Source organism: Musca autumnalis, unplaced genomic scaffold (assembly GCF_047663935.1).
Source record: "Musca autumnalis isolate F117 unplaced genomic scaffold, ASM4766393v1 scaffold_1, whole genome shotgun sequence".
Lineage (NCBI taxonomy): Eukaryota > Metazoa > Arthropoda > Insecta > Diptera > Muscidae > Musca > Musca autumnalis.
The window spans coordinates 19,476,454-19,499,436 of record NW_027411644.1 but is presented as its reverse complement, the minus strand read 5'-3'; the positions used below and the strand labels follow the sequence as shown (position 1 = coordinate 19,499,436).

The window sequence follows — 22,983 nt, the reverse complement described above, 5'->3', positions numbered from 1 at the left end:
CCTAATGTCATCCATTGGATGTACTAAATCCAATTATATGTAAAGGCACTATAATTCATTTACACAAACCTCATTATTAACCCCAGATTAAATCTAATTTACAATTAAAACTTTACTTAATTAGAGCAAATACCTTATTCATTTGACCGAAATACTACGGGATCTGCAACTTAAATGACGCATTTTATTAAAACCTGTTTAATGCAAATGTGACTAAAGATTTACAACAATCAATTAAAACTAACAGTGCGTTTATATATAACCGGATCTAACAAATGTCAGTTCCATTGCTTATATTTCAAATAAAACCTCATAAAGAAGGTTAACCCTGCAAAAGGCTATAATATAAACATGGTCTAATTCTCAGATATAACTGGATATGTGCCAAGTACGCAGTTACTCTTTAATTTTTATTCATTGACCCAACGTTGCCACGGCACTTAGTCAGCCAACTGGGGTACCTACCCCAATATTCCAAGATTGACTACGCCACACACCCACACACTGTGCAATTTGAAATCAATATTCCCACAAATGAGTAAAATGAATTATAATTGTTTTTAGAACTAAAATACATTGATTTTGTTTGCAGTAAATATGCGTAAATGTGAAAATCTTGAAGACGGAGAATTCAATTATATTCGCAGTCAATAGAAGAAGCTATTTATTGAATTTATTTAGATCAAAAGATTTTTTGCATTTCACAGTTAAGCCTAATTTACACTAGCACCAAGGCCTACGGAAGGTCGGCCATTCAGAGTTCTGTTAACAACTTTTGACAGCAAACATAATAGATTTTACATTATTTTGGTTTATACTATGTTTACATTTACGAAATCCACTCGATTTCAACTGTCAATTCCATTGCTCAAACGTCAAATGAAATCCAATCGATTTCAGATGAATTTTCATTTGACGTATACACAAAGGAATTGACAGATGAAATCGAATGGATTTCGTAAATGTAAACATAGCATTAAGTTTCATTGTATTTTAAATCACAATAGCTGTGTTCCTTTACTTACCTGAGGTTACCATTTGTTACCATTTTTAACCTGCAAAGCGTTCCTTAACCCCGAAAAGTGGCAAAACTGGAAGCAATTTTTAAGAGAGTGAGAGTGGAGAGAGAGCGAAAATGGCTTTCTCTTCTACCACAGGCCACCAGCAAAATTTCTGCAGGTAAAAATTGCAGAACTGATTTATCGACTTTTGTTTGACGATTAATAATGTTTTTGACAACAAACATAACAATCAGGTGGGCTTAGTGTCCAACTGCTTAGTCCCGGTCCACACTAGCGTGAATTTCATTAATAAATTTCATGAAATTAGGTGTTCTTAAATCGAATTCCCCACTACAGCAATTTTATGATTTTACTCTACTATGGACGTCGATCTAGAGACGCATAATTTCATATCAAAATTTCAGTGAAATTACTGTAGTGTGGCCCGGGACTTAAACGAGTATTTGAGGCAAATATGTAAATTATTTGACAGATATCGGTAGTGGAATTCTGTAAGTCCTTGGTCACACTAGAGTGTTTCATTGCAACAAATTTTATGAAAACAAGGGTTCCTAGGTCGAGTTTCACAGTAGAGTGATATCATAAAGTTGCTGTAGTGGGGAACTCGATCTATAAATACCTAAAAGTTTCAATGAAACCACTCTAGTGTGACCTTCGACTAACTCATTTTTTCAGTTACCGACAAAAATCGGTAGCAACAGCAACATTTCCTTGTACAACTGTCAAAATTCGAAACATTTGTAATAATTATTACAAATTATCGAGTACACGGACAGGCATATTGTCTATCAAATAATTTACATATTTGCACCAAATACTCGTTCGAAAACCCAAAAATTTGTACAAACTTTTAAAAAATGCTGTTCGATAACAAACTTTTTAGTAAAAGAGAACTGAGAAGTACTTGCAAATCACTTGAGAATTTCGACCACAGACTACCCCAAAATGGTAAGGGCCGGATTCGGAAGCATGTTAAGCTATCTGCTACAAGAGTGAGATGTAGGAATAATGTCCTCAATAGAGTTATGACTAGACATCGGATTTTTGCATGTTTTTTATTTTTCATCCGATTGGACTCAAATTTTGGATCTAGGCGTTTTGAGGGTCAATTTTTCGATATTTGGGGTCATATCAAAAATATGCAAAAAATATGCAAAAAATATGCAAAATATATGCAAAAAATATGCAAAAAATATGCCAAAAAATATGCAAAATATGCAAAAAATATGCAAAATATGCAAAAAATATGCAAAATATGCAAAAAATATGCAAAATATGCAAAAAATATGCAAAATATGCAAAAAATATGCAAAATATGCAAAAAATATGCAGAATATGCAAAAAATATGCAAAATATGCAAACAGTTTTTGGTCGAAAATCGTCAAAAAAGTCGTAAAATGTACAATTAAAGTTGGAAAAAATCATCAAAAAAGCTTTAAAGTGTCCTAAATTAAGAATATTGGCCATTTAACGTCGATTTTTTGTGTTATTGATACCTCTAACGACGATGTTAAAGCTATTTGCCCGTATTATGCATTAAATTAAAGGTAATTCTGTTTATTTTATATTCAAAAACAAAATGCGTAAGTATTTCTGAATTCGAGATAGAAAGCTACTTGGAGAACGCATTGTTTTAGATGTTCGTCCTTTGTGCTGAGCTCGACTCTGTGTTAATGTGACTTTTTTATGAATTTCGAACAGTTGTTCTTTTGTAAGTTTGGGTCGAATATTTCCGGAGAAGTTTCCACCTTCGCTTTTTTAAGATTTTTGTCGCCATTTGACTGTTTACGGTGTTTTGTTTGCCAAGCCAACAAGTTCAGGACTAAGATACTACAGGTGATTTATAATTTTTTATTTCCTTTTTCTGTCTATGTTTTCGTATTTCAATAGATTTTCAATGAGTTCTAGGTCTTCTTTTGATGCTAAACGCTTCGTAGAATCTGAAGAACCATTTGTCCCGAAAATAATCAAGCGCAGCTTCAACAAAAACTCCTAACCATGAAATTGTCATTGCTGCTGGATCGCTGTAAAGTGTCCTATAGGAACGTTAGTCGTATCATTTTTTCTACAGTGGAAGCTCTCGGAGAGGACCCCAACAAATATATGATCTTTAGAAGCTTTATCCGTTTATTCCGAAGAATAAACAGTGAAAAATACTAGCAACAACTTCAAGGAAGATACCCCAAAACAAGGCTATTTGCGTGCACTGGCATGGAAAACTATTAACATGTATTCCCAAACCAGTGCAGAAAGAACGGGTTGCTGTTCTGGTATCATCTGGTATGGGGGTAAAGAACAACTCCTGGGCGTTCCTGAAACTGACAGTAGCTCAGGGGAGAAACAAGACTTAGCAGTGTATGAATTGAGCAGATGTTAAGTCGAGAGCTTCTGTACCTGCGTACAGATTTATAAGAAGTATTGTTGAGAGGGATTTTTGACTGCAAGTTTGGCAGCACATCCGGATATCAAACAATCATATTCACGCGATTTCTATAAGAATAGTCTGCGATTGACAAATCCAAGTTCGATGTAGGGGAGAATGTGACTTCCCAAGAACAAGAGGTCGTAGAAGCACTTTGTGTTTTCATCTTTCGAGCCCGGTTTAACGCGCCCAGAACGTTTCTTATTTTGTATCAAAGGACAAAGACTGAGTGTTATAAATGAGAGTGTGGGTTATTGATTTTACAAAACCTATAATGAACAAGATAATGGTTATGTAGATATAATATTGGATGGATTGGATAAACATAATCAGGTTGAAATGGATTAGAGACAGTAGATTGAGAAAGCGAAATTCAGAAATATTTTTTAGGTCCAAAAAAAGACCTAAACCGCATTGAAGATTTATTGAAATACGAAACAAATATCAGATAAAGGAAATAACAAATTGATATATCATCTGTGGTATCTTAGTCCTGAACTTGTTGGCCTGATCTGATGTTTCGAACCACCGTAAAGAGCCAAATGCGACAAAAATCTTAACAAAGCAAGCAGAAGAAGATGGAAAAAACCAAACTAATAGTACGGTTACACTAGAGTTTTTATGCCGGGTTAACCCACTTCGAGAGGATTTATTTGACGTTTGCGCTATGGAATTGACATTTGAAATCCAAACCCACTGGGTTAATCCGGCTATGTGTAATCGGGGTATAACAAAAGAACAACTGCCGAAATTTCCAGAAAAAGTCTACCAGGCGTAATTACAGGGTATACTTACTTGTTGTTCAAGAGATTAAGCATTAACTCCGAATTTCTTGAAAAAGATCCTGTAACTTGACCGCAGAACATCAATTACCAGGAAGGGTAAAGTATGTTAAACAACTTGAAAGTTGTGAACGACATAGCAGAGCAAGGAGTCGAGTTCATCACCAAGTAGTCATCTTTACCCAAATGTCTCCAAAGTCACATTATGTCAGCCCCTTAAATAAATGTAAATATGAAGAAAATGTAAAAGACATTTGTTTTCATTCCCAAAAATTGATAGTATGGGAAGAAATAAAAAATAATTTAAAAAATTAAGTTACAATGTTTTATTTATAAAAGCACTTAAAACTAGAACATAATTTTTTTTAATGATGGATTCTCTCAAATAAAACGCTGGTGGCCGTTTAATATTGCCACAATTTTTAATTCAAATGCAAGCGTTTTATTTGAGAGATTTAATCATTAAAAATATTTTCTAGTTTTAAGTGCATTTGTAAATAAAACCCTGTAACTTATTTTTTTAACTACTTTTTATTTTTAACTTGTCAGCATTTAATTTTTTGACCACTGGGAACCTCATAACAAAATTATTGCCAATTTAGGCCGAAAATGTAGATAAAAACTTTAAAATACCTGAAATCGCGTTGTACCGTTATATAGGGGCAATACCAAAACCTTGACCTGAGGCCAACATTTTTAGTGAGGAAGTTTCTCTACCATTGGGAACCCCAAATGCCAAGTTATAGCCAATTCGACCTAACAATTTAACCAGAATCCTTAAAATACTTTAAATCGGGTGGTACCGCTATATGGGGGCTCTAAGAAAAAATGGACCCATATTGGTTTTGGTTTCATATTCATGTATTGTCATCCAAGTCTGAAAAGTGTGCAAAGTGTGTGGAAAATAAGTTACTAGATTTGAACTAAACAGACTCCAAAGCAAGTTAAGTTAAACACATTAAAATGGGTTTTTTCACAATAGACTCCATTTTCACCCTAAGGCGTTTTCGGGACATTGGCTTTATTATCTTGAATTCAGTATTACTTACGTATATTGTTGTTCGGCAAGAAATATTAAGAATAGTATGGCATTTAATTTAATGCATAACACGGGCTAATAGATTTAACCGTTTCATAGATATGGGTAGCTGAAGTCGTCAAATAGCCAAAAAGTCGAGATTTTCATAACTACGAGGACCCAGTGGCATGGGTTAACATATTCCAATTGTGCTCAAACTTTAACAATCTTAAAATCTAAGCAAACTAAACACTTTAGGGGAGTGCCGCATAAAAAAATCTGACATCGATGTTTTCCCTTTGAGTTAAAACCAGACTAATGCAACAAATTAAGACAAAGAAAATATTGAATTTTAAATAAAATATTTTACAATTTAACAAATTTTATATTTTTTAATAGGTTAATAATAAAAAATGGTATTACAATATACATACAACCATATTTTTATATCCACACTGTGGTAAGGGGTCTCAATAGCATAAAAATCTGCTAAAAAAGCGACGTTAAACGGCCAACAATTTTAATTTAGGACACTTTGGTGATTTTTTCTAACTTTAATTGTCAATTTTACGACTTTTATGACGATTTTCGGCCAAAAACTGTTTGCATATTTTGCATATTTTTTGCATATTCTGCATATTTTTTGCATATTTTGCATATTTTTTGCATATTTTGCATATTTTTTGCATATTTTGCATATTTTTTGCATATTTTGCATATTTATTGCATATTTTGTGCATATGCAAAATATGCAAATATGCAAAATAAATACAAAATATGACCCTGCCATTGAATTTAGATTTCTTTGAAACGAATTTTGGTCCAATCAGAATCTTCGTATCTCTATTATTAAAAAATATGCAAATATGCAAAATCCGATGTCTAGTTATGACTTTTTGACATTTTTTCTCAAAAATGATTTCCTGTAGTTTATTCATAACTTTTGCCAATTAATGCGTAAAATAAAATCCATTGTTTATTTATTTTTAATGGGCTTTTTTGTTCAGATTCATTAATGAATAAAACTAATGCAAATTCATTGTTTTCCCAACGTTTCGTCAGTTTATTTCCGACTTCTTTAGGGGATATTTATTGGAATTTTCTGTAAAAACATAAAAAATAGTAGCTTCTTGCAGGTTCTTGCAGGATAACGCACACGCAACAAGCACTAATTGGGGTTTTGGGCTAAAAAAATTATGGGAACACAATTGGTCTGCCGATAACCCAAAAATTTGTTCGATATCGAACAGTTATTGAACATACCTAATGAGTGTGTATTTAAATGTGAAAGAAACGCAATAAACTGTCACTTTACTTTCTAAACTGGTAAAAGTAACAACAGTTGTGAAATACTTTCATATGAATTGTATGCTATCCCAACATAACAAAGAAGCTTGAGAATTATGTTATAATAAGCTTACCAACATAAGCCTTAAGCTTATAAAAGTCTTGAGAAATTGTTGTTAAAAGCGTATGTCATAATTATAGAATAATCGAAACGGAACCCTTATTTATAAGCTTACCCTGCAGTTACACATTCCAGTAAATTGGTGCCAGTTGATTACATCATTGGTGCTCGTTTCCTTACGGTAGCGTAAAAACAAACCACACGTATTCTCTCTTTATTTCAGATTTGCCATTGCTTAGCAATGGGGAGAGTGTCTTACCACTACTAATACACCAACTATTCTGAGCACCCCTGGATTACATGTAATATAATCGAAATGCCGAAAAAGTGTTGAAAAAGTGTGCACGCCAATGCAAGTTCAATTTTAAAATTATTTTAAGCTGCATATAACACACACAATTGCATTATATTTCAGATTTAAAACACAATTCACAACATATTTTATTATTTTTAGTTTATTTCGTTTTAAAAAGATTGTTTTCAATCATAAATCTTTTTGCGTGATTATTATTATTAATATCCAGGTTCCTAGGAGGAACATAGGGCCACCTTTTTGCGTGATAATTTGTAATAATTATTACAAAATGTTGCTAAATGCTGTCTTTTTACACAAAAGTTCAGTAAAAGAGAGCGAAGTGAGAGAACAATTTTGACAGTTGTTTTCTGAGAAATTGCTAAAAGTTGCTGAAAGAATTTTTCCCAGCAATATTTTGCAAGTTTGATCAGCTGTTTTTTAATCATCTGCTAATGGTCAGCTGCGCTGTGGAAAAATACTATAAATATTACAATTCAGCTATATTTATTGATTATTTTAGTAATATATTAATTATTTTTTATTTATTTTGCTTAAAATTGAAGAACTTTTTCACTGCTTTGGAGTTAGTTTTTATACCCTACACCACTATGTGGGGAGGGCATTATAAGTTGGTTTTGGCCAAAAAGTTTGTAACGCCTCAAAATAATGGTCGTAGACCCATACTTATATATACCAAAATTAATGTCTCGACGAGCTGAGTCGATCTGGCTATGTGTGTCCGTCCGTCAGTCCGTCCGTCTGTCCATCTAAACCTTGTAATCACGCTACAGGTCGCAATTTTGATCGGATCGTCACCAAATTTTGGGTGTTGATGTGGGTCCCGGAGGGGAAGCCTATTGATTTTGGCGATGATCGGATAATATTTAGGGGTTGGAATGGGCAAAAAACTTATTTGGGGAAAAAGTCAAGGTTTTATTTCAAAGCGCATATCTCCGCATCTATAAGAATTATATCAAAAGCAAAAGTAGAAAATATCACCTTTACAACGATGTATAGTAGGTTGTCGTATGTGGTCAAACAACGATGATATCGCAATAGTCGCTAATACAACCCAACTTTTCATTTTTGCGATTTTAATTACAATGACGAATATCACAGCTTTGGATGGGGAGCTTCCAAAAGCAAAGCCTGACTATGAAAGTAGAATATCCCTTCTTTACAATGATGCAAAGTATGTTGGTGTAGGTGGCCAAATAACGGAGATATATGTAGCAATAGTCGGTAATACATCCCATTTTTCTATTTTTTCGAAATCGCGCTACAGGTCGCAATTTTGATCGGATCGTCACGAAATTTTGGAAGTTAATGGGGATCCCACAGAGGAAGAAGCCTATTGATTTTGATGATGACCAGATAATATTCGGGGGACGGAATGAGCAAAAACTTATTTGGAGAAAGGAACAACGTTTTATTTCAATGCCAATATCTCTTTTTATTTAAGAGGTATATCAAAAGTAAAACCTGGCAAGGAAAGCAGAAAATATCACCTTTACGACAATGTAAAGTAGGTTGTCGTGGGTGGTCAAACAACAGAGATATCGCAATAGTCGGTAATGCATTCTATTTTCCGATTTTTTTGTAATCACTCTAGAGGTCGCGATTTTGATCGGACCGTCACGAATCTTTTGGAAGTTGATGCGGTTCCCTCGGAGGAAGAAGTTTATTGATTTTGGTGATAGTCGGATATCGCAAAAGTCAGTAACATATTCAATTTGACCATTTTTTGTAATCACGCTACAGGTTGGAATTTTGATCGGATAGGTACGAAATTTTGGGGTTAGATGGGGGCCCCACAGAGGAAGAAGCCTATTGATTTTGGTGATAGTCGGATAATATTTAGGGGTCGGAATGGGGAAAACTCATGTGGAGACAAATTCAAAGTTTTATTCTTTGTGAATATATCGGCTTCAAGAAGGGGTATTCCAACGGCAAAGCCTGTCAATGGATGAAAAAATATTACCTTTACATTGGTGTAAAGTAGCTTGGCGAATGTGGTCAAACAAGGAAGATACCACAATAGTCGGTAATGCATCTAATTCATCAATTTTTTGCAATCACGCTACAGGTCGTAATGATCGGCCCCTTCCCGACTATAGCCTTTGCTCACATGTTCTTTCATGTTAATGTTTTTGTTTTGGATATCAACTGTTATCTTACTAAAGTGCTGTCTTTCTACTTTTTTTCTCTATTTTCGTATCAAAGAGTAAAATTCCTGTTACTCTCTGAAGAGAAGTTACTTAAAGGCCTGCGTACATAAGCTGCCTTGCCTGATTGCCTTGCTTTCCTGCTTCATTTCTGACATAATAAAAATAAAAGAATAAAGAAGGCCGAGCAAATTTCGGACTGGGTTGCCCTTTTCTTTTTTATTCTTTTATCAGAAGCAAGCAAGGTAAGCAGGCGAGGCAGCTTATGTACGCAGGCCTTAATTGCTCTGTTCCAGTACTGCACAGTGTTGCCGTTTTGGGCATTTCGGCCCAAATTTGGGCCGAATAAAAAATAATTTTTAATTTTGGGCCGATGGGCGGCCCAAATCCATTTTGGGCCGTTTTCATGATAATACTTTTAAACAATACACTGTGCAACACTGGAAATGCAAACAACTTCTAATGGGCATTTTCTGAAAGTACATATTGAGACTACAAAAACCATAGTTGGGATTTGTGTTCTTAGATCGGGTTTAGATTTTATGGCCTCATCTAAACCGACCTAAAATGAGCCTTTTTTCCTGTGATCGGACCTTTATCTCCGAAAGTAATTAGAATTTTGCTTTGCAGTCTTCAGCAATATTGTGGCCCCAAAGTAGTAGAACTTATGTGCCAAACATATGAACCAGGAAAAGCTGCATGAAGCGCATCAAATTCGTTAAAATATAGAAAAGTTTACATAATTTCTGAAATTCTGGTCAGTAACAACTAAACTGTTGGAAGTTGAAACAAGTAACCATTCTAAAAATTTTCCAAATAATGTGACCATCAATTCTTCAGAACATTCTGAAACTCTAAAATGGTTATTTCGCATTGTTTAAGGGGTATTTCATAACATACCTTTTACAAAACTTATTTCAAACAATGTTCACACAGGCTGTTTATTCTCATGTTGGGGATTTCAATGAATTATTGAAATATTTACCAAATTGTTGTTAAAAAATTTGCTATAAACAAGGCGATAGAGGCATTTTACAACAATATAATGTTCTGAAGAGTTGCGTATTACATTCCAGAGAATATTTTCCCAAAGGTAACATTAAGAAGAATTTAACATTTTGGAGATACGCTGCGAAATATACACAAATTATAGAATTTTTAGATATATTATAAAATTTGAGGCAATAAATGCAGTTTTTCGAGTTCACTATTCCTCAAAATATTTTGTTCTTGCTCTTATCTACAAGTTTGCTGCATATGTCAAAACAAGATTCGTATTGGTTTCAGAGATACAGCCCCGATTTGTTTTAAAAATTCGATCTTTAACCATGCTTAGATGAAGCCATAAAAACCGAATCCGATCTAAGAAAACAAAACCCAAATACGGTTTTGGCCTATTGGTCCTCTACTTTCATAAAATTCTGGACAGAAGTTGTTTGCACGCGATTGGCTCAAATGGTGGAAAAAATACCGAGTGCAAGAAAACACATGCGTTAAAAAAGCAAAAGGCCCAACAAACTTGTGCGTGCTCAATTGGCTTACGAGGGCAAGTAACTCATTGATGATCTCTGACTTTTACTATTGGATGGATTTGAAAACGTAAAAAAAGCAATTTGGTGGCATTAAAAATATAATTTTCACATTAAAACTTAACTAGGGAGACCTAGTAGTTTAATGGCCACTTTTAACTTTTAGTTACTCGGGTTTTGAAATATATTTTTCATGATACTTAGGTATTTGGTAAAGATTCATGCATTGTATCATAAATAAAAAAGATCATAATAATTTGGTGGCAACGGAATCATGCCAAGCAAGAAGTTTTTTTTCTATTTGTGGCATATATTTTACCTATAATTAACAACCTTAAGAATGAATTTCAAGCAGATAGTTCAGGTTTATCTTATTTATATCCGAGTGTCAACTCAAATTGTCTTTTTTTTATAAAAGAAAACAAATAAAAAATTAAAAAAGAGCATCAATATATTGACATTGACTACAAAAATAAATCGTACCAGCTCGAAAGTTCATAAATATTTGTAGGCACAAAAGCGGACAATTACAATTATGCACTCTTACTTTTTGGATTTGCGTACAGATTTATAGCGTTTCAGTTAACTTAATACTATGTTTACATTTACGAAATCCAGTTGATTTCAACTGTCAATTCCATTGCTCAAACGTCAAATGAAATCCAGTCGATTTCAGATGAGTTTTCATTTGACGTATACACAATGGAATTGACAGATGAAATCGAGTGGATTTCGTAAATGTAAACATAGTATAAAGTTGAAAGTAATGATTAAAATTTAAGGAGGACCTTCTTTGTATTAACGTTTAGTGTGAAAATTACACTTTTAATGCATCCAAATTGTTTTTTTTTTTGCGTTTTCAAATCCATCCAATATTAAAAGAAAGGAGGTCATTACCCTTAAACTACTTAATACAATAACTCCATATAAGCTAACCTCAAACGAAGTTTTGCTTATTATGAACCAGGTATTACATTTTCCCAGACTTGTAGAATGTGACCCCGAATTAATAGTAACATATTGGAATTTGCTAAGACTCGATGAAACTGTACTTTCTTTCATCTCAAAGAGCACATCTTATAATACCTTTGGAATTTTTGTTGTTGAAAAATAGTGCATATTCTTGAGGTAAATGGCTATCTGCGAAACCATCTTTTTGTAAAAGCGTTTTGCGGTGCCAACGATAGCTCGAAAACGGATGGGCCGATCATAGTATATTTTTGTAAGCGTTTTAGGAACCTAATAAAACAGAATTCAAAGATTTAAATACATAACAATTGGAAAACTCAATTGTTAACATTTGTCAATAGATGGATTTAAGCTCTGTTGTTACGATATAATAACAACATTATGTTAAGTAGTTAACCATTTCAGGCGTTTTAAACAGCCAAGTTCATATTCTATGAACTGGAAACTGCTATGGAATACAATCCTGAGTACAACTTTTTGCTTTCCTACAATTTGTATAAGCCGAATTTCGCTTTAATGAGGTTTTTATCATTAACATACCCCTGTTGTTGGTACAATGTTTATATACTTTGTTTTATAAACATTTGTGCATTATGCATCTTTTCCAGTCTTCACAGTTCTACGTCTTTGCAGAATTACAAAAATATTTTTAAAAAAATTTTGAGTCAAAATTTCGATTTTAACGAAAAAATTGACTTTTTTTGTCAAAAAATTGGGCAAAATAATTTTTTTAATCTGTCTCGCTTAAAGACAAGCGTTTTATGTATTTAATAAGCTCACATGAATAATATAATAAGGTCATATGAAGATTGGTCAATTCGTTTTAGAGCTATCGATGGCACCGACTTCAAAAACGGCGTTTCGAGAAGCACGCACTTAAAGTTTACATGCTACATTCAAATCACAATAAATTGTTGCCTTCCAATCATTAGGTGTGTTCGTTTACTCAATAATTTGTACAAATTTGTACAAGTCCAGTAACTTCTTGTAATCGCCTAAAGTCATTTGCATTGTACTGTAGAGTAAACGAACAACATCCAGTAACAATTCGTACAAATTTTGAGTAAACGAACACACATATTTGGTCTGTTCCTTTACTTTGGTAAATGGTAAAACCGGCAAAAGTAGCAAAAGTTGCAAACTGCTCCCATATGAATTGTATGGTGTCTGAAGTAAATGAACGCTTTTCTAGTAAAAAGTGGTAAAACTTTAAGATTCTTGAACGTAAAGGAACAGAGCTATTATATCTCAGACATTTTTTTGCGACATACTAGCTCTGTTCCAGAACTAAAAAGTTTTTACAATTTTTACCACTTTTACACATTTTGCGTTCCCGTACACAAAATTTATATGAAAATCGTTTACGACTTTTACAACTTTTACGACTTTTACCACTTTATAAAGTACGGGAACAGGCCAACTGCCTTTACGTAAAAATAGACAATATTTTTTTCAATTTTTCTAAAAGTAAGTCCCAATTTACATTGGGCGAGTTTACTTGCGGCAATTGTCAGTTTGTAGGTGAGAGAGGGTGCTGAGAGGCAAAGGGTTACCATATGCCTCACCTCTCTCTCCTACAAAATGACAATTGCCGCAAGTAAACTCGCCCAATGTAAATTGGGACTAATGAAAGGTATCTATGTATGAGAAATATATATTTTTGTTTTAATTTTTAATGTTGGGCCGTTTTAGGTCGTTTTGGGCCGTTTTTAGGTCAATTTTGGGCCGAAAAAAATTTTTCAAACTTCTCACACTTTTCGACTAAAAAGTGGTAAAATTTGACGATTCTTGCACGTAAAGGAACAGAGATTTAATGTTCTCGATGGTATATGATAACCATGATACTATATTTGTTTTAACTTACAATTTGATATGAAAAGTGATGACGAGCTTTTCTGCGATGTGATGAAAGACGAGTCAATATAAATCATGGAGCTTTCCATGTTAACACCAATCAGAACTGTTCCTTGGTATCTATTATTCCCTATGTCACCCATGTTTATATCAATCCAATATATCTTATCAATGATAAAAAAAAAATAATTGTTGAGACAAACACCCCCAACAAATCATTTATTATCATTATTATATTATATTGTTAAATCAAATCGCCTTTCAATAATTAAATTTCGTTCTGCGAGCAAGGGAGACGAATTATAAACAAGCAATTAAGAAATTTACTTTTGATTTGTTTTGCTTTCTTTCGATTTCAATTGCCGGTAATTAAATGAAATTGTGCAAGGCCGTTTGGTATGATCTGCCCGCGATTGGTTTACGACAGACATTGGTCTGGACTAAAGTCTGTTGTGTTATTTGTCCGACTGACTGACCATCATTAATGAATGAGTGAATGGAATGCTTCATCGGTTGGTCGGTCAGAGCCAGAGTAGTTGTTTGGTTAGTTTATGATTATTGAAGTTGATTATGATATGTTGATTATATTGAATACTACACCATTCATTACTCACTTTAAGTCACCGCGGAACCACCACGAACAATGATGATTCTGTCTAGAGAATAAATTGTTTGCATCAAAAAAATTAAATTTACATTCATTAAAACAAATTTAAAAAAGCCGGCCGGCATTTTTCACAATTTAATTTTATTGTTTACATTTGTCAATCAGAGAAAAATCCAATTCGTGAAATTATTAATTAGGAAAAAAAGGCAGTAAAAGAATGGCTAAAAAATGTGTGTGTGTGTGTTGGCAAAAATAACGAATGAAATGGCTATATTTTGGCCGAATTTTTAAATTCAAAAATTTGATCCAAGAATTTTTTTTATTAACTTCCTTTACGTGCAAGAATCTTCAAATTCTGCTACTTTCTACTGGAAAAGCTTTTCCTAAAATGGCGTTTACAAAGGACAGTTTTGGGCAGACAATAGTAAAAATACAAAATTGTCTGTAAACGCCACGGTACACCAAATGACAGTGAGTCGTTCAATGCATTACTACGAAACTTTTACCATTCAGAACAGTAAAATAAAGATCAATAAGTCTGTCTGGTTACTTTCCCAGCAAGAACTTTCTCAGAGAGTAATGGCCCCGGCACATACGGTACGTTGTGCGTCGCGTTACAACAACCACATGAAAACTTCAAGAACAAACTTGGCACCACTTACATTTTTTCATGTGGTTGTTGTTTTTAACGCGTGACGCAACGCACAACGTACCGTATGTGCCGGGGCCATAAAGGGTTTTAATTCTCTTTTGCTAGAAAATTGTAAAAAGTAAACAGACACCTTCCCAGCAAAAACCAGCAAGCAATCAGCTGACTTGCCAAAACAGAACAATTTTACCGCCAATAAAGAAACCAAAGGAAGCAAACATGTTGTATTTTATTAAAAATAAAAAAGAAAATGAACTGCAAAATGATTTTTCCACTTTGCAAATTTGTTCTTTAAAACACAATACAATTAGGCTTTGCTAATTCCACAATAAAATTGTTTTTCATTTTCACAAACATAAGCTTCGTTCCAGAACTAAAAAGTTTTTACACATTTTGAACATTTTTCCCCGAAATGCGTTCCCATACACTAAAAAAGTTGCAAAATGTTCACTTCTCTTTGAACAAAAATGGCGCTGAATGGCTTTCTCTTTAGAACAGCCGTGTGCACGGCCATCCACTGGTGGATGCTCTAAAATACTCTTAATTTAATTAATTCTACAACTCTTGGGCGTTTAAGTATTTTTTTTTTTTAATTTTTCTTTAATAATTCATTTGTACAACGATTTTAGACAACATTAGTGCTTAAAAATGTTGAAATATGTAATGAAACAACAAGAAAAATTGAATAAAAATTCTACCTTAAATATTCTCTTTTCCTATTTTGCTCACCATTGCTTTAGAAACTTTTTACACGACAAATTTGAGCGAGCAAAAATGTGCAACATGTTTGCCGACTTCCGATTCGCTGACACGCCGACTTTGACATTTGTTCCAGATTTTTTGACGTTTTTGCCATTTTTACGTTCCCGTACATTTTGGAAAAATGTGTGCGTTGAACTCATTTTTGACAGTTTTCTCTTTTGAACATTTTACCATTAAAAAAGTACTGGAACGAAGCTATAAATCAACAAAAAATTAAAAACAGATGATTGATTGTTTTCAGGAAGAAGAAGAGTTGCAAATGTTTGCTAGAAGAAATTTGTCCAGCAAGAATTTGCAAACTCTCAGTGAAAGAACTGTCAAAATGTCTCTCTCGAATCGGTCTCTTTTGCTGGTTTTTTGTGTTAACAGACGACTTCCAGCAACAATTGGTACAAATTGTTACAAATTTTAGGGTAACCAGACAGACCTAATTATACATTTCTTTCGCATCACATCTTCCGTAAGTAATGGCCTATTTATATTATAGCTTTCTGCCGGGTTAACCTTCTTTACGAGTATTTATATGACGTATAAGCAATGGAATTGAGATTTGAAACCCAGTGGGTTTGCTAAATCCGGTTATACCTATATAAACGTACCATAAACGACATCTAGCGACATCAGCTGTAACTGTATGACAAATATTTCTGTGTGGTGGTTGCACTCACTAAAAGCTCATCTACTTCTCGTATGTTTAAAAAGCTTCAACTAAATGGAAGAAATCATCAGAAACAACCAAACATTTCTGTAAAATGTGATTAATTAAAACGAAGATTTTGAAAAGATATTTTGGAGGTTCCCAAGAGACAATAAACGTATGTTTTCTAGGAGCATCAAATAAGGCCAAAATGTTGGATTTTAAGAGGTTTTTTTTAGGAGACTCGGAAGAGGACAAACACGTGGATTCTTCATAGATTTTTGGAACAGGAACAAAAATTTAGATTTTTCAAAGATTTGTGGAAATATCCAAAGAGGACCTAAAAATGCTAATTTTATAGAAATATCCAAAGAGGAAAATAACGTGGATTGAATGATCGTCCGAAGAGAAGAATAACGCTGATTTTCTATGATTTTTGGAATCATCCAAAAAAGACAGTATATGTATAATATGACGATGATGCCAACCCCAAAAATATTGTTTAAAAATAAAACAACACAATTCCATTTAATTTTTTTTATACCAGATGATCAATTTCTCTAGGTTTGTTTGTATGATTTTGTTTTTTTATTTCGAATATTATTCTATTATTGAGATAATATCTTTGGAAACATTTTCATTTTTAATGTATGTATTATTATGCCATTGTTGTTGTTGTTGTTGTATTTTGTCTATAATAGAAATTTATATAAATTATTCTAATGTCTACAAACACTTTTCCTGCCAATAGACACATGTGTATGATGAGGGAGGTGGTGATAGATAAACGCGTTTTGTTAATGCAAAATGCTAGGCATGTCTAAATTTAGGCATTAGCAAAATCAACGCCCTTTTGGATGTTCTTCTTAAGTTCAGGAATGGCAGCTTCCAAAAGTTTCTTTTCGTAATCGTTCAATTTGGGCAAGCCCAAGTTTTCTTGAATACCATTCTTGCCCAAAACCAAGGGAGTGGCAAAGAAGGTGGCTTCTGTGACAGTGGATTGGACATAGGAGCATTCAACAACATTCTTTTGACCATCCAAACCCTTGAGCAAGGAACCAGCGAAACGGGCACCAGCATAGGCCATGGACAAAGTGGCAGAACCAGCGCCAGCCTTAGCCTTGACTACCTCAGTACCGGCTTCTTGGATACGTTTGGTCAATTTGTCGATGGTGTCTTGGCTGCCCTTGAAGGCGGGTTGGCACTGAGACAAAATGGGCATGATGGTGACACCGGAGTGACCACCAATGACGGGGATGTTGACATTTTGGGGATCAACACCCAAGGCTTCACCAATGAAGGCACGGGCGCGAACAACATCCAAAGTGGAGACACCGAACAAGCGTTTGGGATCGTAGACACCAGCCTAAGATTAAAGAAATCAATTTATAAAATATAGTTTATATAGTATATAGAAGTTTTCTTACCTTCTTCAAGACTTCGGCAGCAATTGGCACGCAAGTGTTGACGGGATTGGTGATGATGGCAACCATGGCCTTTGGGCATTGTGTGGCAATTTTGGAAGCAATATCCTTAATAATACCAGCATTAACGTTGAAAAGATCATCACGGGTCATGCCAGGTTTACGTGGAACACCGGCAGGAATGACAACAACATCAGCACCTAAATATAAAATATAGCAACAAATGTTTAGTGAAACTGGATATGCTAACATTTATTACATAAAAACGATTTTTTGATAAGGAAACTGCTTCTGTATGATATCTCCTATCCATGTGCCATATTTATCTTATCTGCTACAACAAAAGCAACTTTAGAACTGGCCATTCACTCTACAACATTTCAATTTATCTCACTTTTACTCATGCATGCATGAAGATTGTTATGCTTGTTCATCTATTGATAATCTTTAAACTTTTTCAATTGTGAAAAACAACACAAATCTCAATTCAACAATGCATTGAGATTATAATTAACATTAACAGGAGTTTGGCCTCATGTTACGATGCAAAATTAAAAAAAAAAACGTCGTAAACAACTTGATTGTTGAGATTATGAGGTGAATGAAATTCAATGCGAAAACGTTCATTTAAATATTTATTATTGATTTTAGTTATTAAATAACAAATAATTTGCAAATTAGAGATAAATATTTTAGTTCATAACTTTGATGCCTGACTCATTCAGAAATAATTAAATTCTTAAATAACCTTTTATGCCACAGCTCAATGGATGTATTTCAGAATCATTTTGTCACCTAAAACTATTATATACAATCGGTGTCATGGTATATTCGGACTTGGACTATATAAAAGCCCCTATCATTAAACTAACAAAATCATCAACAATATTTGATATGTAGGAAATCTCTCTTTTGTGCCATCCAGGATTTTCATACCTTATGACCCTATGACAACAATAGATAATGTTTAGATTATTTTTATTATAACTATGATTATTTGGTAAGTCTGTTTTTATATTTCAAATATCCACGTGATTTCCATAATTTATCAATATCATAATCAGATTTTCATGATCACCCAATTAAACTCAGGCGGGTGTCATATAAGAGCAAACAAATTCGACATTATTTATCTTAATTAGCGGATTATGAATTGTTATTAGAATTCAAAACCAAAGATTGTACACCTACTGTTCTAGAAGGTTCAAGGTTCCATATGGAATTTGCAAAATTAGTAAGTCTTATAACAATCTTTTGGATTAGGAGTAGGGCAAAAGTTATTTGATTTTAAGATAAGATAGCCCAATCATTATATGCACAAACAATACGTCACATCACCGTTCTGCCCTCACTAATAAAAAGTGCTAACAACTAAACCAATAGGTCAAGTTTTTTTTTGTAAAATTTACAGCAAATCTATCTGCAGAATATTGCTACAATAACAATTGCTTATTTTCTTTATACAAAACAACGTCATCAATGGTTACTATCGCGTTTAGGCCACACGTAATAACATTTTTATAAATTTTAAACAGAATATTTTACTAAGCCATAACCTCAAACATCTCACAACCTGCTACCACCAATGAAACAACTATACATTGTTCTATTTCTATGCAAAAATAAACAGAAACTATTATTTAGTTGTAAAACGCACAGAAGCACATATGGCAAAATCTAAAAGAAATTTCACTTACCCTTCAAGGCATCACCCAATTGTTCAGCTCCCATATAGCCATGAGTGCTGCTCTTGGTATCGATGTGGGACAAATCAGCAGCAACACCGGGAGTGTGTACAATATCGTACAAGGCCAAGGATGTAACCAAGGGATTTTGCTTCAAAAGCAATGACAAAGGTTGACCAATACCACCAGAGGCACCACAGACAGTAACCTTGTAGTTGTTCTGCGGATAAAGAAAAATTACACATTACTTTCCATTTAGCATAAAATTACAATGAAACAAATTTTTTCCAGATTTCGTTTTTGCATTCATTAACATTACGTAAACATGCATCACATTGTATTACAATATAGCAGCTGAACGGACGCCCGCAATGTCATCTTAATATCAAATAATCCCCCCTTATCACTCCCGACATGTGAATCCGCCAGAAAACACACGCATTTGTATTGCTATTTTGTTTTTATTTGCAATTATTTTTTCTCACCTGTCTGGAGGTGGAGAAACTCCTCATGGATTGGATAGCCAATTGTTTGGTAGCTTGCTTCAACATTTTGATTTTTTCTATTAGAATGAAACTCCCGCTGCTGTGCTGCAAATAAATTCCAACGTCTGCCTGAACTTGACTGCCCGTTCTACACTTCCCAATGTCTTGATATTTGCAAAAAATAAAATTGTTAACGAACGGCGTTAAAATGTTGGCAATAGAGATGGTATGTTTTGTGAAATCGTACAGAAATTAGTACTCACTTATATCAAGCAATAGCCCGTTTTTGCGGTACGTCTTTCGTTCTCTATTCGTTGTTCAACCCTCAAATACGAATAAATTACTTGATTCCCCGTACAAAATTCTGAAAACGAACGACGATTTTTCTACGTTGTTCAAGTAGAAATACTCTCCGAACAACCATAAAATATGTCCCATCTCTAACACATGAGAGCATTTATCGAAATAAATTAATTATGACAGACAAAATACAAAATTTAAAAATGTAGTAAATGTTTTTTAGAATAAAAAACTGCAAAGCATGAATGGAAAGTAAACGGTTCAACATACATACATTTGTCGTTTGTCTCCCAGCTGTCCATCATTTTTTCAAAGACAGTCGGGTTAACAATTTAATTTTTGACATTTTTGTGAAAAAGAAGTGTGATGATAATTCAAATGTGCTGAAAACAAAAGAATATGTACAAAAACAAAATAAATGGACGGATAACGAAAAGAAATCGATGATTTTCATTCATAATTATACAACTGTTTTTGCAGTTGTCTAGATGCCTACGTCACACAGGCAAGTTTTGGGTTTTTGATATTCAATACATGAACTCAACTGTCCTGTCATTTGTAAACGCAGGTTTACGCTCAGTTGTTTAGTCGTAGCGTGCGGATGTATATATTATTTGCATTTAAATTTGTTAAAATTGTTGTTTTAATTAAAATTACAAATTTTAACACAAAGTTCTTTATTTAAATTACCTTTTTGAACTTTTCCGTATTGATTTAATAACGAAAAATCATTACTTAATATATTTTTATTACTCTTAGAAAAATTGGTTTCTCTTTCCCATGCAATCACCCAGAATAGCATTCTCTTCGTGTGCACCTCTGTAGTGGGATTCTGTAACTTTTTTTCTACCGAACCGATATCGTTAATTAACGAAAAATGTTCTGTTGAAATACCGAAAGTGCTATTCTGTAACGATGTTATCGATACAAAAATGTTATGCTTGGTTTACATTTACGAAATCCACTCGATTTTAACTGTCAAATCCATAGATTAAACGTCAAATGAAATCCATATGAGATTTCATTTGACGTTTGAGCTATGGAATTGCAGTTGAAATCGAGTATATTTCGTAAATGTAAACTTAGCATTAGCGACGAATATCAGTAGAATGACGGAATTTTAAAGAAGATACACGTCATTTCAAAATGGAAAGCTTATAAGTCGTTGGTCAGACTAGCAAGGTTTCATGAAACCAATTTCGTTAAAGTTTCTTTTCAAATTTCGTTAATGTCCACACACGTTAACGTGAAATTTAAGATCTTTGCGTGTCCTCTTTATTTTACCATTCGCGTTTGTTGTGTTTCTCATACCAATGAAAACAAAAAAGACATAAATAAACCAAAAAACAACACAAAATAATTAACATTAATAATTAAATTAATATTAATAGTTAAATTTTCACTATTTCAGTAATTAAATGTTTTTATTAAATATATTTATAGCTCTGTTCCAGAACTAAAAAGTTTTTACAATTTTTACCACTTTTACACATTTTGCGTTCCCGTACACAAAATTTATATGAAAATCACTTACGACTTTTACAACTTTTACGACTTTTATCACTTTATAAAGTACGGGAACAGGCCATATGTTTGTTTTGCTGTTAACGTTTGCTTGAGAAAATAAAAATGAAAGAAAATTGAAGAACAAATCTTGCAACGAAGAACAAGAAGAGGCAACACAACAAACACAGAAAACCATGTACATGGGTTTCACTACTTCATACCCCTCGCCTATAAACTTGACGTCGCCATGTTGAAATCGTGCTAGTCTGACCATCGACTAAGAAGTATATAAATTATTTGAATTTTTCGGCATCATGTCCAGCAGTGTAGAATCGGCCAAAACGACACAAAACTTTACCCAAACGTTGGATGTGTTTTCAGCTTAGTGCTATTTTACATTTAAACGATTTGTCTTACGATTTTTTGTCTCCTCTTTGCTCATCTTCGTAAATTTCACACACAGGGTTGCATTTTTTTGTAACATTGTACCAAGTGTACATTTTGTTAAAAATTGTTTATGTCAAAAGAAGGTATTTTTTTAAAAAATATTTCATAAAAATGTTAAAAAAAAAACTCATAAAAAATAATCATTTTATACGTTAAATAATTTTTTATGCACAAATTCATTGCAAAACTTAAATTCTGTTTCAATTTCTCTTACTATGTTTTGCAACTCTGCTTAACAAGAATAACCACCACAAAGAGGAGACAAAAAATCGTAACTCTTATGTTACACGCTGAAACTTTCATACGAAACTTTCCCATTATTTTGGCTTTCTTAGGTCGAGTTCCCCATTACAGTAATTTCATAAAATTACTTTTGTATGGAACTCGATCTATGAACGCCAAAATAATGGGAAAGTTTTGTATGAAAGTTTTAGCGTGTAACATAAGAGTAAGAGAAATCGTTTAAATGTAAAACAGCACTTAAATGGCCTGTTCCCGTACTTTATAAAGTGGTAAAAGTCGTAAAATTTGTAAAAGTCGTAAACGATTTTCATATAAATTTTGTGTACGGGAACGCAAAATGTGTAAAAGTGGTAAAAATTGTAAAAACTTTTTAGTTCTGGAACAGGGCTAAAAAATTTTTAATCGACAAAATTGAGCGTGTAAAAAATAGTAACATGGTTGCCGGCGTCTGATTGGCTGGTACGCCGACTTTGACATTTTTTACTTATTTTCCATTTTTTCGTTCCCAAACTATTTCAAACAACTTTTGTCTGAGAACAATAGCTTCGTTCCTGTACTTTTTAATTGTAATACTCGTAAAAGAGAGAACTGCAAACAATTTGTTCTCACACACAAGTTTTTTTAAAATAGTTCGGGAACGGAAAAATGGAAAATACGTAAAAAAAACTGGAACAAATGTCAAAGTCAGCGTATCAGCCAATCAGACGCCGGCATCCATGTTACTATTTTTTTTACGCGTTTTCGTGTAAAAGTGGTAAAAATTGTAAAATTTT

General features: G+C 33.4%; 1 protein-coding gene across 1 annotated transcript; it reads right to left on the bottom strand.

Annotated features, from left to right (window-relative positions):
• Positions 1-16,760: 16,760 nt before the first annotated feature.
• Positions 16,761-20,255, bottom strand: Mdh2 (malate dehydrogenase 2). The gene is made up of 5 exons (XM_073969063.1): positions 19,978-20,255; positions 19,715-19,878; positions 19,242-19,449; positions 17,548-17,744; positions 16,761-17,486 (listed from the first exon to the last, which is right to left on the bottom strand). Exons 2-5 carry the CDS (start codon positions 19,778-19,780, stop codon positions 16,947-16,949), a joined length of 1,011 nt encoding a protein of 336 aa, XP_073825164.1. The 5' UTR covers positions 19,781-19,878; positions 19,978-20,255; the 3' UTR covers positions 16,761-16,946.
• Positions 20,256-22,983: the final 2,728 nt, after the last annotated feature.

Bases quoted from the DNA above. Each gene is read 5' to 3' on its own strand.
- Mdh2 (XM_073969063.1), bottom strand. From the start codon at position 19,780: ATGTTGAAGCAAGCTACCAAACAATTGGCTATCCAATCCATGAGGAGT. The intron at 19,450-19,714 runs GTGAGAAAAAAT...CTTTATCCGCAG, and splicing joins GTTTCTCCACCTCCAGACAG to AACAACTACAAGGTTACTGT. The intron at 17,487-17,547 runs GTAAGAAAACTT...CTTTAATCTTAG, and splicing joins CTGCCGAAGTCTTGAAGAAG to GCTGGTGTCTACGATCCCAA.